Source organism: Danio rerio, chromosome 25 (genome assembly GCF_049306965.1).
Source record: "Danio rerio strain Tuebingen ecotype United States chromosome 25, GRCz12tu, whole genome shotgun sequence".
In the NCBI taxonomy this organism is placed as follows: Eukaryota; Metazoa; Chordata; class Actinopteri; order Cypriniformes; family Danionidae; genus Danio; species Danio rerio.
In genome coordinates this window covers 17,577,342-17,595,179 of record NC_133200.1, presented here as the reverse complement: position 1 = coordinate 17,595,179, position 17,838 = coordinate 17,577,342, and the positions used below count along the sequence as shown (strand labels likewise).

Genomic DNA, 17,838 nt, shown 5'->3' with positions numbered 1-17,838 from the left:
GTGACATTCCCGCAGGAGCCCCCATTGCTGCCGCCCCCAACTACTCAACAGTCTGCAGAGAGAGCGAGAGAGAGCTGCAATCCCTGATGACACACTAAACATCAGATTTCCCATCGTGCTCTTACGAGTTCCCAGCAGGTTCTTGCATCATGCTGCCAGGAGCCAAAAAAAAAAGCTCGTCGTTCTGAGAACACCTGACAGTCACACTTTAAGCGGGTTAACAAACTGGTATCACAATGGGGGCTTCGATTTCATCCCAGACGAAACACAAACAAGCAACGGCGTGTGTGGAGCGGCAGCCACATACTGGAGACAGACACTGGGAGCCATGGGGCGCTGCAACAATGGAGAAGTCTGAAACAAACACCACAGAGTACTAACCCCTCCACCCATACCCCACGTGGAACCATCTGATACATTTACTTCTGCCCTCACCTGTCAATCAGAGGTGGGGGAGGGCGATTAGTGATTACAATGTGGATGGATATGGTGGTTAAGGCATATTTGGGTAGTACCAGAAGTGTTGGTACAAATGATGGATTGACAGTTGCATGGGGTCACTTTTTCAACACGAAGAATGCAAAGTTCATGCAAAACTTGGTTAGGTGGCTGGTATACAGTCGCTGAAGTGTTTGGAGGCCCCTTTTTTTCTTCATGATAAAACATTTACTGTGACACTTTTGATCATTTTAGGGTGTATTCAGGCTTGTAGTTTTAGTTCTCTGGATTCATTTGGCCAGACCAGAAAAGAAAATATTACACTTGATCTAGGGGTCCATGCTTCGTACCTCGCTTAAACAATCTAAGATGACTTGGCAGATCCTGTGTGTTTTAATCGTGATAACTGATCTCTTGCTAATTTGGTTCATCAAACAAGTTCGCGAATCAGTTTAAAATGTCTGGATGAACTGATCTGGGATCATTGCGCGTGTTGTGAAGTACAGATCTATTGATCCACAAAATCATGATCAGCAATGCAATGTTTGGCTGATGGCACAGCAGCATAATGACATCATCTGATTAATATTCAATTTTCCATGTGAGCAAAATTACATCAAATTTGTAGTATTTGTAGAACACTTTCATGTGTAAAGAGTATTTAGCAGTTTATTTAGTGCAGATTGTCTTTATTATAGTAGCCTAGGCCTATTAAAGTTTCTCAATCAGCATAAGGTTTAATTTAATTTTGCATCAAAAAAGCATTTTGGTAAAGGTGTCTGCAACTTTTGCAAAGCATCAAATCACGTCATATTTACTTTAAAAACATGCATGACTGCATAAATTATTATTCCTTTAATTTAAAAAAGTTGATAATTGTGCATGTACATTATCATACACAAACTGTGCTAAAGCTGGTACCTTAAAATAGTACATGTTTGTGCCTAAAAATCCATATTAATAAGCTAAATGTTTTCTGTGAACCCCTTAAGGGAAACCACCCATCTTTGTACTTTTATTTTGGAGTGCAGATTGTAAAAGTAACATTTTTTAGGATTTACTATATACCCAAATGTATACAAAAAACTATTGTAAGAAAATATCAGAATTCGGTACATACTCTTTGTGGTACCTTTGCTTCAAAAGACCCGATCTAATCCTGTTATATGAAATGGACCTGCTCCCGAGCAGGTCTGAGCTACCAGACCTGTTGCTATGACAACAACTCTCGGATGAGTTTTGAAGAACGAAATGATCCTGGATCATTTCAAATCGCCAATAACCAAATCCAGCTAATTGAGTAATCCATATACAAAGAACAGATTCCAGGTTCATTCATGTTATTATTATTTGATCAAACTTACTAACATTTTGCAACAAAATGTACTAAACATCCAAAACAACACTGTCTGCTGGGATAAACATGAGAAAGTTTAAAGCAGATAAAACAAACTTCTGTTACACAAAAATTAAGATCTGCATCAAAGAAGTTTATGTTTTGAACTGCAATAAGCAATAGTGTACTATAATAGAAAAAAAGTGAGCTTGAGATCCACACTAATATGCGATTACATGATGGTAAAATTGAATATCAGAAATAAAAAATTAACAGCACAACCCCCTTATACAAGCTTCAAGATTTAAGATAGAACTCATGTCACAAACGGTGTGTTGCAAGTAACGAATCTTGAAAGCAGAACTAAATCAAATGAACTGAAAATTATATTTTTGAGAATGTTTAAAAGCCTTTTCTTATGTGGCTGGCTGACAGTATTTATGAAAAAGTGGGTGAAACGTTCCTTTACAAGCCGCTGCATCTGAGGTCTGAAACAAGGCTTGCTGACCCATCAGTTATTGATAGTGCAAATCTCAGAGCCAGATCTCACTTCCTCCTGCTCAAAACCACAGGTGATCTACTGAGGGTGAGCCCCTCGCACATCAAAGTTGCTAATTCAACACAGATTCAAGAGATACACAGGTCAAAGGCAAGAAAGGGTTTCAAACCATCAAAACACAAATAAATAAAACAGCTTTTTTGCTTTTTTAGTTAATGAGGCTTTTTATTTTCAACACACAACCTTGTATACGTGCTCACAGCCATCAAAATTGGCACCCGTTGCTGGAGCAAAATAAGAAGGCACTACAGATCCTCCTCCTGACACAAATCCATTTTCCTCATCTTAATCCATCTGCTTTTCAAAACAAGAACCCATCGTCCGCTCCCACTCCACCAGGCCCCATTGAGATTAAATCTTCCTTTACAATCGAGCAGCGCGAGGCCCTAAAGAAAAGGTGCCCCAAATGAACACCAGCACCCAGTTACGAGCATCTCGCCTCTCCAGGGGGAGAAGCAAAGAAAGCCACCATCTGTGATTTAGTCATGCTCATGCCAGGGCCAATGATGAAGCAGCAGCGTGTGATGATGAACGTGAATGCGGCTCTATTCAACACTGGCAGAACGCACAAGCCCAAGTTGGGTGGAGGAAGAAGCATAAGGGGCACTTGTACCAAGCGCTGAAGGTGAGATGAGAAAGATGAAAGGGAGGAATCAAGGATAATCCGCTGGGAAATTCTGCTATGTAAAAAGATCATGGATGAGGCAAACAGCTGTCAGGGAACATGTGGAGGTGCAGCGTAACGTCAGAGCAAAACAAAAGCTTAATGAGCTCTTACACAATGCACTATGTGATCTCTGACAGAGACAAGCCTTAATTAGGGGTGCATCAGTAGATGAAATCATAAATCCAGTGTCACGGCTTCTCATTAGGGCATGTGTACACCGAAGAGTTTTACACTGCAATAATGCAAACGATGTTCTAAAAACACACAGATGTAAGCACTTCTCCATAGAGCTGCACGATTCCGGCTAATATGAGAATAACAATTTTTTTTGCTTTCACTTTCACTGCAGAGTACGATATCATACTTTCCGCACGGCTCACAAACGACCGCTTTGCACTAAACTGAATGTTATTTACAGCCAATGCCAGTTATTTTCGCTAAAGTAGACATCATTGGCGGGCACACGCGCATACTCTCAGTAGTAACCTAACAGCACGTCAGCTTGTGCGTGATTTCGCAACCGCAGATACGTCATTACATTAGGACAGAAATAACAAACATTTTTGGGTTGATTTTACCTTATACATGCAGTATGTGACACTTCAAACACCATTTGGGTGTCATTTCATCATTTAGTGAGCCACATATATAAAACAATGTAAAAACTTGTGCAAATGCCTTTACACTTCTCTTTTGAGCTTGAAAACATAATTGGCTGAATTGTAGAAAAGCAGAATTAAGACTGTGTGTGTGTGTGTGTGTGTGTGTGTGTGTGTGTGTGTGTAGGAGAGAAGGGGGTTTTTCTTTTGCGATCTACTTCTTCAGCTGTAGCTTCAGCTATACGCTTCTTCAGCACATTGCCTTAATATGTTAAAGTAGCTCATTCATTGACAAAAATCAAATAAACGATCAGCTTAGGGGGAAAAACACTTCGGTGGACACACCTTGTAATTGCAACTTTTTATTTAGCAGTGTCTTTTTCCTTAAATTTAAACATTTATCACTGCAATATTGCTTTATTTCTTGAAATTGAACCTTTGATTCTCAAAACTGCAACTTCAATTCACTATGTTAAAAACTGGGGTCAGTAATTGCAGCCATGCCTGGGAAACTTTCAAGGTGTACTCAAGCCCTTGTATTTGAATATGATTAAGGGGTCGATTGTACCATACACGTTTTTTTGCGTTGAAAGGCGCATCTTTTGAATGGTTTACTAATGACGTTTTTCATGCTGCTTACGCGCCCCGTGTTTTAACCACCCGCTGCGCCTTGCGTTTTTGCCGTTGCACGCTTGCAGTTGAAAAATAGTCAACTCTGCGCGGAAAAATCTTGTTACATTACTCGCGTCTTTTTTATTCTCCAATCAAATGAAAGCAGAGGCGGGGTTTCTATTAAGGTGACACCAGTGTTTATGTTGTCAAGATGACTATAGAGACTTTTGAAGACAGAGGAGAGACTACTGGTTCCTGTTTTCAGTAATCTCAAAGTCCCTTTAAGGCAAGTCATTTCACTCGGGGGCTATCTTTGAAACGCCTCTCGGGCAATATGCTCGGGCATTCTGTCTGAATGAGGAAACATTAAATTTTCCAAAACTACTTGCCAAGCTTACAATTACATTTCATATTACAAATCACCAATAAAATTAAACAACCACTGTCTATTTACTTTTATTTCTAAATGTTCGTATCACACAAAATCTGCAGAAACTCATGTCTGCTCCGAGCCCCTCCCCCAGAGAATTGTCATTCTATAGCGATCGCTGATTGGCTACTGTACTAGAAGGCGGGCTTTATTTACCATATGGCGATTGCTGATTGGCTCCTGTACTAGAAAGCAGGGCTTCATTCACAATTTTGGCAGTTACACTTTTCCCCATTTAAAAGTATACGAGTGACATGTCTTGTGTATTCTATAGTCTTAGGTTATCTGGAGCTGTATGACTTCACAAATCAGGACAAGAGAATTAAAAATGAGATATAGTTTAAGTAGTCAGAATTGAGTTTGTCTTTCTCCAGATGCCCACACTGCTGAGTTTGCCGATCAAACATAATCAATTTCAAAAGTAAATTAAGCCCCACTCTCATCTTCAGCTAGACGTGAACATTTGGACCAAATGCCCACAGATCAATTCTCCACCCACTCCCTAGACACAATCAAATTGATAATGAAGACATATGACAAGCAACAAAACACCAACTCTTATGCTCTATGTGGTGTTAGCAAGCTGAGTCTTCTGTTTGTGTGTGTGAGGGGTGAGGGGGGACATCCTGAAGGACCTTGCCACTCTTGGGTGTTGGAGGCGGTAGGATTTTAAGGGCCTACTCACACTATGCCATCCGTACCGTGCCCAGGCCCGTTTCCCGGATCGTTTGAGAAGTGTGAGTGCGCTGAATCGGGCTCAAGCACGGTTCACTTGGCCGGCCCTGGCCCGGTTGGAAGAGGTGTGCCTGAGCGCGGTACACTTGGGCTTTGGCGCGGTACGCTTGTGTGTGAGCGCGAAACGCGCCAAAGCCCGAAACCGAAAGCGAGACGTGACTTTTAAGGGACTGTTTGATATGGATTTATTAATCATTCTTACTGTTCAGTGAACGCAAACTGCCGTAGTTTATTAAAGACGAGAACTCCTCACAGCACGCCAGCTGCGCGCCTTCAGCAGACCTCCTCATTCCTGCAGCACGAGAGCTTTGATTGTTTATGAGCGCCAAAAGTGGCGGATCTGTTCGGTAAAATATCTGACTGTGTGTCCCCGCATCCCTAAGGACTGTTTGGCGAAATATTTGACTGCATGTCACTGCATAACAAACGACTGAAAGGATATAACTAGAGAAATCTCCACTGTGCTGCTAAATGAGAGCGTATGGCAAGCCGTTTTAACATTTAAACCTTGTTCTGACTATCCATAAATATATTTAGAGATATAATTATATATTTTGACAAGTCATTATTATAATTCGACTTGTCAGAATAACAATTAGAGATATCTACAATTGCAAATGTACTAGTACGAAATCAGATTGGAGATACCTGCAAATATATTATGACTAGTCATATTCCTCCATTGACTTCCATTGAAAAATATTTGCAGATATCTCTGAGTTTTGACTCGTCAAAAATCCAATTCAAGATATCTACAACTGTAATTCGACTATTAGTAAATTAATTAGAGATATCTTCAAATATATTTGTAAATATCTCTAAATATTACGAATTAAAGACATCTGTATGACTAGTAAAAACTCAGTTAGAGATATCTCTAATTACAATTGTGACGAGTCAAAACTCAGTTAGAGATATCTGCAAATATTTTTCAATGGAAGTCAATGGAGGAATATGACTAGTCATAATATATTTGCAGATATCTCCAATCTGATTTCGTACTAGTACATTTGCAATTGTAGATATCTCTAATTGTTATTCTGACTAGTCGAATTATAATTATGACTAGTCAAAATATAATTAGAGATATCTCTAAATATATTTATGGAGTCAGAACAAAGATTTAAATGCTAAAAAGGCTTGCCATAGAGAGCGCTTCTGAACAGCGCAGCAGCGATGACGTAAGCGTGCCGTGGCCCGGTATGGTGTGAGCGCGGGCCGTCGGGGGAGACGGGAGGGGGGACAAGCGTGCTTTGGCCCGGTTCGAGGCAACTGTACCTAGTGTGAGTACGGCCTAAGGCTCGTTTCACAGCCACACTGCCAGGAAATCAAGCGTGCTTCACACAGACAAAGAGCACGGAGAGAGCCCAAGCAAGTAAGGCCTCTTCCTGCCGAGCCCTTCTCTCATCTAGGGCAGAGATATGGAGCGCGAATGTGAAGTGTAACCAAGGAACAATGCGCAAGAAGCCGTTTTGTCAGCTTGCCAAGAAGAATCCCCCGGAACGGATCCTGAGAAGAAAAGGAACTGGCCAACACCTTAAACTTCACACTGGATTATTGCCTTTGTAATAATCAACAGTGTTCTAAACACAAAGCTTGCTCTCTGAGGGTGACATTTACAATCAAATTCAAACTTTCAGTCTAACCCAGTTTATTTGACAAACAATATTCTTGACTATACCATTTTTAATTTAAACCAAAATCTTGTTCTAGGTACATCGCTGCTCACAAATCTCCAACATTAAACAGGTAAAATTATTAAATGTCAAAAATATGGTGTATTAGAAAGTCAAAGTATAAAGTTAATCTGTTAATTTAAGGCAAACAGCCAGACAGTCACCTTAAAAGGTAGGCTTTCTCCCACGTTGTATCCTCTTAAAGCCGGATTTGCTTTCTATTTACTGAACTATCCACCTGCTTTTTTTAGGCATGGCACTGGATGAGGACAATCAGGATTGAAAATAAACAGGTGAGTTACATGAAACATCAGAAATCACCACTTCGAGTTTTTAGCACTGTTTACACTAGGGCTGTGTGACAAACCGCATACGATTAGCTATTTTCTATCCACCTGGCTGATGCGACGGCAGTTATATAGCGTTAGACTGCACACCACACACCAGCTGACTAGTGGAAAGGAGATAGAGTAATGAAGCCAATGATAATATTAAAATTGTTGGGAGGCCATGTGGGCAAATTTGGCCAGAATGCCAGGGTTAAACCCCTACTCTTTACCAGGACATCCTGGTATTTTTAACGATCACAGAGAGTCAGGACCTCGGTTTGACATCTCATCTGAAAGATGGCACTCAATGAGCAATATAGAGTCCCATCACTATACTAGGGCATTAGATCCCAAACTAAGCGCAGGTTAAGTGCCCTCTGCTGGCCTCACTAACACCTCTTCCGTAAGCAACCTAGCTTTCCCATGTGGTCTCCCATCCAGGTACTGATCGGGCACAGCCCTGCTTAGCTTTGGTGGGCGACCATGTGAGAGTTACAGAGAGCTAGCTGCCAGCTACCCGAAAATAAATCAGATATGAGACAATGCGACTATCATGTAAACAGGCAGATTTTTTCCATTCCATTTTGTACATCATTAAACTTGTGACAATGTGGTACTTCTCCACGGTTAAATGATGTAGAAGGAAGAGCAAGTGTGAAGACGCCAATGTGGTAAACAATAACAACAAAGGAAACATGAAGGAGGAAAGTGGTCAGTTGCCACAATTTGCTCCCACTAGACCTGAGATCTCTCTTGTACTCACAAATTCTTCTGAATGATGGAGGACACCATATATAAGTCATCGCAAGCTGCGATGATGGCCCCTTCCCTACTCCTCTGCGAACTTCGGATATTTCGCAGAGATAAAAGCAAGACAATTTCTTCCATTGTGGCTTGTGTAGCACAGATGCTAGAACCATAGTGTAAACACATGAATCGGATATAGGTCACAATTAGAAGAACGTGCAAACAGACAGGCAAAAAAAATCAGATATAGGCAACAAATCGGAATTGGGCATCAATATCTGACCGTGTAAACGTGACCAAAGAGAACCAAATCATTGCTTCCTGATTAACTGAAAGCAAATTTTTTTTAAAGTAAAAACTAAATTTGCTGCGGTATGAGAAGGTGCGTGAATATTTTCAGACTTTATTTTAGTCTTTATTTTAAAGGTTAATATTATAATACCACTAATACTAAAATGATTACGGCATTTTAGAATGACCAAAACAACATTTTAGATGTTCTACAGTGTGCTCAGCCTGCTAGTTTGTCCATTCACACACATTTTTCTCATCACATGATCTCTTATATCAAAATCACAAGCCTTTTTAATGTACATACTGGAATTTGTTCAGTAGAAGCGTTTCCATCATAGTTTATTGCATTTTTTCTTATCGAATAAAAAGCTTATCCAACTCAGTTATGCGCATATGTTTTTTATGAGCATTTTCAAAACATATGCGCATCTTGGCGTTTTCATCAACCGTTTTTATGTGCACATGAAAAGTGTTTCCAGTAAAGTCATTTATATTCATTATTAAATCTCTACTACTACACAGAGCTATAGTTCACTGACACGCTACGCTTATTATTCGCATACAACATAATCATACAATTTTCAGATTGTAGATAAACATTTTGCAATATTGTCAGCTTTTTGAGTGGCATCTCTTTGAACTACAATACTGTAGTAAATGGTGCTAACTAGGGCTGCACAATATATATCGTTTGAGCATCGATATCGCAATGTGATCATTCGCAATATTCACATCGCATGATATGCAATGTTAAGTTTGCAATGTACAATTAGAAAGGTATCATTTGCACATGTTTTTTTATTCCTCTAATTGTATAAGGACTTTAGAAAGAATTCAGGTATAAGAAATTTTTATTTTCTTTTTGACCTTAACAGATTTTATTGAATTATTTTGATCATTCAGTTACTGTACATGAATACTGTTAGGGGACACTATAAAACACTTTATTTTAATTGTATCTTTTTCTTGACTGCATTTATAGGTTCCTAAAATGTTTATAGATTGTTTATTTTATATATATATATATATATATATATATATATATATATATATATATATATATATATATATATATACAGGGCTCGAAATTGCGACCCTTTTGGTCGCATATGCGCCCGAAAATTAATCTATGCGATCTCATAATATATTTGGGCGCATTAGTGCGACTGCTAATAATGGTTGTAGTGCGACCTGTTTGGATTTTTTGTAAAAACGTGCTGAATCGCTCTTCCCTGCCGCTATATTGGTTCATATTAGCTGTCAATCACTCAAGGTATTCCGCTGTCAGATGACAGGGAAGGAGCTTTTATGACCACGGGAAATGCAAACGGCAAAAGAGTAAAAACTTAAAGCACACAGGTTTGCAAACCCCACCTAAAATTGAGGTGCAGATGAGAGCGATCATGACACGTCACGTGGTGAATAATGATCCACCAGCTGAGATCAATCGAGTACGCGCTTCATGGAGAAGGCGCCCGAATCTCCATGCGTTGCATTTACTGCGTGTTCAGCGCAAATGTCCGCTAAAAGTCAAATCTAATACTGTACATATAATCGCCAAAGAAGCTCGTCTTTACTAAGTTTACACTGAAACTGCGTCTCATAACAAACAGCGGTATTCCGACGGTGGTCATCGCAAGAATCTTGCGCTGCCTGCTCATAAATTGGGTCGGCTGACTCGCCAGCATTTCCACAAACACAGAAAAATGAAGATCATCTCAGACTGAACCTTTAAATTGACACAAACTGAAACCAAATCTTTTAAAGAGTGATAGAAGTGAGACTTTACTTTCTTTCTTTTGTCTATTCTTTTTTGAGGTGTATATTATTTTTATTTTTTATTTATTTACTGATGACTGCTTTGCAGCTTTCAGCATTGAATTGAATGATTTATTATAATCTTTTGTTTGTTTTGTAGCAGAAATATTATTTATTAAATTGACATGCATATAAAAACAGCAGTACAAAATAAATATTTCTTACTGCAATGCTTCATTTTTGTTTGATGCAAACTATACAATTATTTTTCATAAAATAACAGACTTTTTACAGCAGATAACCTACATTTATGCACATTCAAGGCAGTATCATAATGAGAAATGTAATTCATTTTTACTATTATTGTCATTTTCATCATCATTAATATTCTATAATTATTAGACATTCATTTTGGAATTATTGCACACAAATATCAATGTCTTCGCAGCATTAGTTAGATAGTTTGTTTCTGGTTTTTGTCAGTCCTATTGATGTTGTTTTAAAATACAATAAATCCCTTAAAAAGCAATTTGCAGCGGTGCTCCATCATTTTTGGTGGGTGCTCCTAAATTTATTTTGGTGCTCCTAAATATTTGAAGTTGGGAGCACCGGTGCTACCAAGTAAAAAAGTTAATTTCGAGCCCTGATATATATATATATATATATATATATATATATATATATATATATATATATATATATATATATATATATATATATATATATATATATTTTATTTTTTTTATATATATAATTATTTTGTGGGGGTTTTCACCTTTATTCAATAGGACAGTAGAGAGTATTGACAGGAAAGCATAGGGAGCAGAGAGAGGGGAAGGATCGCCATAGGACCGCGAGGCGGAATTAAACTCGGGTCGCCATGTTGATCGCACTAACCACTACAACACTGGCATCAACGATTGTTTATTAAATTTTATGGAGATGCAAATAGTCACTGACTAAACAAGTACATGGAAATACAACACATGCAAATACAGAAATGCACTGCAAATAGCACAGAACACAACGAAAATGTGTCAGGGGACCCCTAAAAGTTTAAAGATCGTCAGATTTTATGGGGATGCACTGCAGAATCATCCTAATCGATCTAACAGTATAAATTCTTTCCAATTAGAGATATTAAGTCATCTGGTGAACTTGATGAATACATATTGCAAAATCAAAAATATTACAACGTTAGATTTTTCCAATCCATTGAGGGTTTTATATAAATCCTCCAATAAACCACCTGTAGGACGTACTCTCTCCTTTCCTCATAGAAAGAAAAAAATAATAATTTAAACTTGTCATAGCATTAATAGGCAGCTACTTTCTGATGATTGAAAGTCCTTCTTTTATCTTCAGTTGTACTGTGAGTTTGGATACAAGCATCTGCTAAATGAGTAAATGTAACCCCAATTGGAAACACCATTTAAACTTTTATTACATTCCCATCACCTCGAGTTGGCTAGCTCATGCAAATGAAATGACAAAGGCTGACATGAACTCAAAAATACTAAGTGAATGTTCAATACACCACCACTGAATAAGCTGCCCCAGAACTGAAAGACTCCTAAGATACGTTTTAAAATGACAATACCAAAATACATTTAATTAAATTTTCCATTCAGCTGTAATGCAAAGAAGAGAGATGTAATCTTTGCTATGTTCAACAACCACTCTGGTACTAATAAGCATTAGGACAATTGAGATTAAGGGAAAGGTTTATAATAGAAGACTGGAGCAATGTGAGGGATGACTTGAAAAACGTCTCAATCACAAGATTAAAGCAACCGATTGGATTATTCACAGTCCCATTCACACACTGCCGCAAAGTTACCAGGATACTGAAGTGGGACTGAGAGCTTTTGTGTTGAATGACCTTGGACACCTAAGCTGAATGCAATTAGGATGCAAGGATGAATCGCGAAACGGTCAATGACTCGCGCCTGACACAGACTCCCACCCTCTGAATGTAAATCCTTTGACACTGCATTGACACACGCTGCCTGTAATCTGTGATCACCGCATTAAATAAGATTACCAACCTGCGCACGTAGTAAACATTTTGCAGGGATCTCGGTTTAAAAATTAAATATGAAAAGTGCAATCACTGTGACAAAAGAATAACATAAGATACTAATTTAAAAGAGGTAATCAGCTGGACCAACATTTTTACAGATATTTACAGTTTGTAACTTGGTGTATGTTCTTGTGGACGGTAGCTGCCAATTTCATGGCAAGACAGGCCAGTAGTTGGCGATGTCACTTTGAAAAGAAATGTATATAGTCCAGTTCTTGTTATGGTTGTCAATAGGGCTGCACAATAAGGTTGCACGGTTTACCGGTACTGTGGTAGTATGACAATGGTATGGCTCAAGAGTACTGGCGGTGCCACTGTAGTATCGTCATTAATGGTCTATCAACATGAAAAATATGGAAGCATGTGGAAAAGCCACTAAAATGCTCACAGGTTTGTGCAACATTAGACCATTTCATTTTAATAGTCTGTGGAGCCCTTTAGGGTTGCAAAACTGAGTAGAATTCACGCCTTTTATGGTAGCCTATTGCATGTTTTCTAACACATAAGTTTGAATGGACATCTGAATTGGTTAATTTCTGTTCCTGTTGATATGATTTAGTTGCTACAACAACGAGACAATCTCTTTAAAAGAACGACTCACAAAGTGAAATTTTGAATTACTTTGGATTGTTACCTAATAAGACTGAAAAAAAAAATAGCTGAAAAATCCAAAATAGCAACAGGAAACAGGAAACGTAGAAACAATTTTTGAACCCTTCATATGGCCTAATTTTGTTTGGTATTTGTATCTTTATTTTAATGTATTTTTGTTGGTCAGTTATCTACAAAATAAACAAAAAGAATAAATAAATTTTAGGTGAACTGAAATGCAAATATTACTTTTTGGCCTTAAGAGAATTATTAATTAAATTCAAGTAGGCTTATTATAACATAAAATATAGTATTTCTGACAATTTTGTTTATAATTTCTGTTATGAATTACAGTATCGCAATACTACTTGGCATCGTGATACTTTAGCTGGTATAGTATTGTAAGATGAATTAATGGTATCGCGACAACCCTACTGCACAATATTTCGTCATCATTGATATTGCAGTGTGCGAGTCCACAATAGTCACATCGCAGGGATGTGCAATGTAGTTTGGATTATAGTTGACCAGATATTGCAGTTAATAACATTTTGGAGTGATTTCAACTTTTAACTTTGGAGTGAAAGTTTTTTTTTTTTGCATGCGCGTTTACTAGTTTTTTTTTTTTACTAACGGCCGCGAGTGTTGTGTGTGCTGCTGCACCTCATTTTTTGCTACTGCGTGCTGTGCACTCGCAGTTGAAAAAAAAAGCGTTAAATCAGTCATGTCTTTTTCATTCTCCAATCAAATGAAAGCAGAGGCGGGGTTTCTGTTGAGATGACTTCAGTGTTTGTGTTGCTATTTTGCGTTATCAGGAGCTGTATGAAACAAATCTTGAATATCACAATATTTTTAATTTTATAAATATATTAATATCAACAGCAACACTTGCGCACTTTACGCAGTTGATATGTTGCCTAGTGACATAAAAAGTGCACCGAGATTTTTTTTTCTTGTCAACAAAAACGGCAGTGTACTGGGCCTTGCTTTTTTGGAAGGGAAAAGCGTGACCCCTAAGACCTGTGTAAGCATTTCAGGCTAATTTATGTCATTTGAGCACAGCAAATTAAACGTTTGAAGCTTAAAGATTGTAATTGTAAATTATATAATTATTTACTCAATGAAAACAATACAGTGTTATTATATTATTATATTGTGGTTATTAAATTTGTGTTGTTAAATACTGTTTGACTCCTCAGAAATATCATTTTTTATGATTAATTATCTGTTAGATTTAACTTTGCTTGTCAATTTTTTAACTATATTAAACTTTTATCATATATTACTATATTTTGCAGATATGCTCCCCTACAGAATCATCCAAATCAGTCTAAAATGATGATTTCTTTACAAGCTATTCAAGTCAGCTGGTGACATTGAATTTATATCGCAATATAAAAAATTGCAGTAAATGAAAATAATGCAATGCACTTCTTTCCAATGTCGCGCAGCACTAGTTGTTAAGTCACACATACCAAAGTAATCTCAAGACAATTCATGGCTTTTTAACTTGATGTCTAATTCATATACAATCTTATTATTATATCTCATTCATAAATGTTCATACGAACCGTTCATGCATCCAATGATGGTCATATTTATGGTTGGGTTTATAGGGATGGGCTTTCATTCAAAAAGTTGTACACTTTTGTACACATTACACTGTAAAAATTTAGATGAATTCTACAGTAATTTACCATTACATTAAATAGTTATGTTTTTCCATGAGTTTGGGCTGATGATGTCATTGTTTTTCAGAATACAGTCATTTTGTGGTTCACACAAAGATGATAACCCTCTCATTAAAATGTTCTATTTGCAAAATAATTAGCTTAAAATTAATTTAATATTAGCAACAACAGCAGTAGCATCATAATGTTATCATGAAAGCCACAAACTTCATGGGTTTATTCTTGATTATGTAGTTAAATGAAGTGATAAATAAGGTTTAAGCATAGTGGATAATTGAGCAGTCATAAAAATTGAGGAAATCTGTCGGTATTTTCTATCTCATCACGCTATTTGTAACTTTCCAAGGAGGCACGCGGTGATCATCACCTCAAACCCCTCATGCAATAACAAAGCCAGTGGGGCTGCACGTTTCACACATGTGGGGGTCGCGGTGGAACGAGGTTACTGATGCCTGTGGCAAATTTACAAAATCTGTATTGTCTCTGGACGTAAGTTAAGAAGAGTTTAATAAAATGTGTTCGACAACATAAAACCGACTTTGTTTAAATGTTACTGTGTTACATTCAGTGAGAAACATCAAAGACTTAAACAGCATCACTGACTGAATCAGTAACACAAACAAACAGAAAGATAGCGTGGAACAATGACCAAGTAAAATGCAGCCTCGTATCTAACAATAAACTTGTAACCCAATAATCATGAACTTGACTGAAGTTTATAAATAAAGACGGCAAAAAAAATGCAGATGATCAAGTTAAATTATGTCAATGGGAAGTTTGGGTAAAACCCCATTCGACGCCAGTTCGACGTCAATCTAGAAATAAAAACCGGTCTTGCAAGATTGAATATGTGATGATAAACATACAAACAATGTAACGATTTAACGCGTAAGGTTAGCGTTAATTTCCAGGATTTAAGCTTAAGGCGAAACTAAATGTTACTCCCTTAACGTAAGTTACCCAAGTCACAACGGATTGTAAACAAAGACAAATCTAAAACATTATTGATCACTTAAATGAAGTTACGTTCAATAAAACCTTTCAAACAAACACATTTAATCAAACAAACAAACACCAGATACGTTAAATGTTTTGCTTAGACGTTTGGTTGGACGGCTTGGTTCTGTTATTGTATAAACCAACACTGAATAACCGACTTTTTACCATAATGTAAGTTGACGTCTTATTAAGACACTAATATACAAATTGATCGATTATCACACAATCACTGTCGAGTGGGGACTTGAGTTTGTTTAGTTTCGTTTTAATGAGACTGGCGGAAAGGAAAGGAGGGCCATTCAGCTTTGATCATTTACCTCGATTTCAAAGTCTGGTAAATTGAACGCCGTCCTGAAGAGAGAGCAGAAGTGCGCTATGGCGGGGACTTCCCACCAAGACTGGATCTCCTCCGCTGAAGTTATACATCCCTGGGACATTTTCCTGTTATCCAACGCGTGTCTTACATTAAAAAGTGTGTCTTAGACGAATCCGTCCGGCTTTTCCCTTACATAGAACTTGTTTAACTGAACAGCAAAACTTGTTGTCCTTGCGGCGCAGTAGCCATCGCGACCCGTAGAATCGTTCAATCTGTTTCAATCCGCATTTCACAGGAGAAGAACAGATGGGCAGGGCGATACCATCGGTCGCGGGGAGAGGGGTTTCGGCACATCAAAACAAACATAATATCAACACAAATTTATTTTATATTTCATTGAAGTTGCCTATTGAACGATTTTAAAATATTAGACATTTTAATCACTAGACTACCTTATCGATCCAAAACAAAAGAAACAAAATATATCACACTTATTAAATCTTTGTGGTCAGGTGACTTCCCTCCGCGCGAAGTGGTATGTTCATTTAAAGGGAATGCACACACATTTGAATTTCGTTGAAAGGGAAGTTGCTCAGTTGTTATTACAGGAGAATCATCGCAAGTGATCTTCAAGTGATGTGGACAACAGATAGGATGAAGACATTAATGCATTTAAATGACATTATAGCTTTTTTAAATAAGTTTTAATTGAAAGTAAGTTTTTAGTTGTAGTATTGACAACGCAACTTAGTTGATTGACTATAAGCATGTATAAGTGTTTGCAAGTTACACAAGTTTGTTTGTTTCTGAATAGTGCTGTGGGAAAAGTAATTAAAACACAAAATATCGATGGACCTAACAATTGCCGAAACAAATTTAATAGCAGTGTCAAACGTTTTATCTTACTTTATCTTTAATAACTAATTGCCATTTAAAACGTGGAACTGGCGCCCCCTGTTGACACAAAAGATGGTAATACACAGGGAATACATAACGGACTTTTGAAGACATATTTTAGATGAAGTTAAGCAATACTACGTGCATGTTTGTGTATATGTGTGTGCCAAGTTAATATAGCTATTAAATGTTAGGATATTTACATATTTTAAGGTGCAGGACAAATGAAGCTACTCAATGTATTTTTGTCTAACTTTAGGGACCACTTAAAATTAATAACAAAAAATAAAAAACACAAATTTTACATTCTGAATGCATTAGTAAAACATTTTAATATATTTTGTTATAGCCTAATAATACAATATCATATTTGTTAATGCTGTGTGTGCCTATTTACGTGTGTAGTGTGTCAATGAAAATAATTTTGCATCACTTATTGTTCTAGAAGCATTTTTATTTCAATGCTATCTATTCAACATAACAATACAATTTTTTTTACTTATGTTTGTTTTTTAAAATGAAATTATGTAGGCCTCATCACACGGAGGAGGAAACTTGCAAAAACAATAAATAAATAAATAAATAAATACGCAAATAAATAAATCCATTACATTCCTGCGTAAATAAATAATTATGCAAATTATTAAAAAGATGCAAATTAGTACATAAATTTGAAAATATATCCATAGACTCCTGCATAAAACGATAAATATACGCGCAAAATAATAAATAAATAGTAAATAAATACATAGATTCCTGCATAAAACAATAAATAAATACGCAAATGAATAAATAAATTAGTAAATAAATTCACAGGTTCCCCCATAAATAAAACAATAAATAAATAAATATGCAACTAAATAAATATAAAATTCCACAAATTCCTGCAAAAATAAATATATAAATAATAAATAGTGCAGGCAGAAAAATAAATAAATAAATTACACGAATGTAAACTGAATGTTGATTTCTTATTCCAACTAAATTCATTAATTTTTTTAAATTATTTATCTGCCCACACTATTCATTATTTATATGCTGGAATTTGTGGATATATATATATATATATATATATATATAT

General features: G+C 36.8%; 1 protein-coding gene across 2 annotated transcripts in view; it reads right to left on the bottom strand.

Annotated features, from left to right (window-relative positions):
* Window positions 1–16,139, bottom strand: part of cecr2 (CECR2 histone acetyl-lysine reader) — a 42,415-nt gene extending 26,276 nt beyond the window's left edge. For both annotated transcript variants that reach the window (XM_005174362.5, XM_002666820.7), the window contains exon 1: window positions 15,862–16,139. In XM_005174362.5, coding sequence (XP_005174419.1) covers window positions 15,862–15,981 — 120 coding nt within the window. In that variant the 5' untranslated portion in view covers window positions 15,982–16,139. The remainder of the gene's footprint in view (window positions 1–15,861) is intronic.
* Window positions 16,140–17,838: the final 1,699 nt, after the last annotated feature.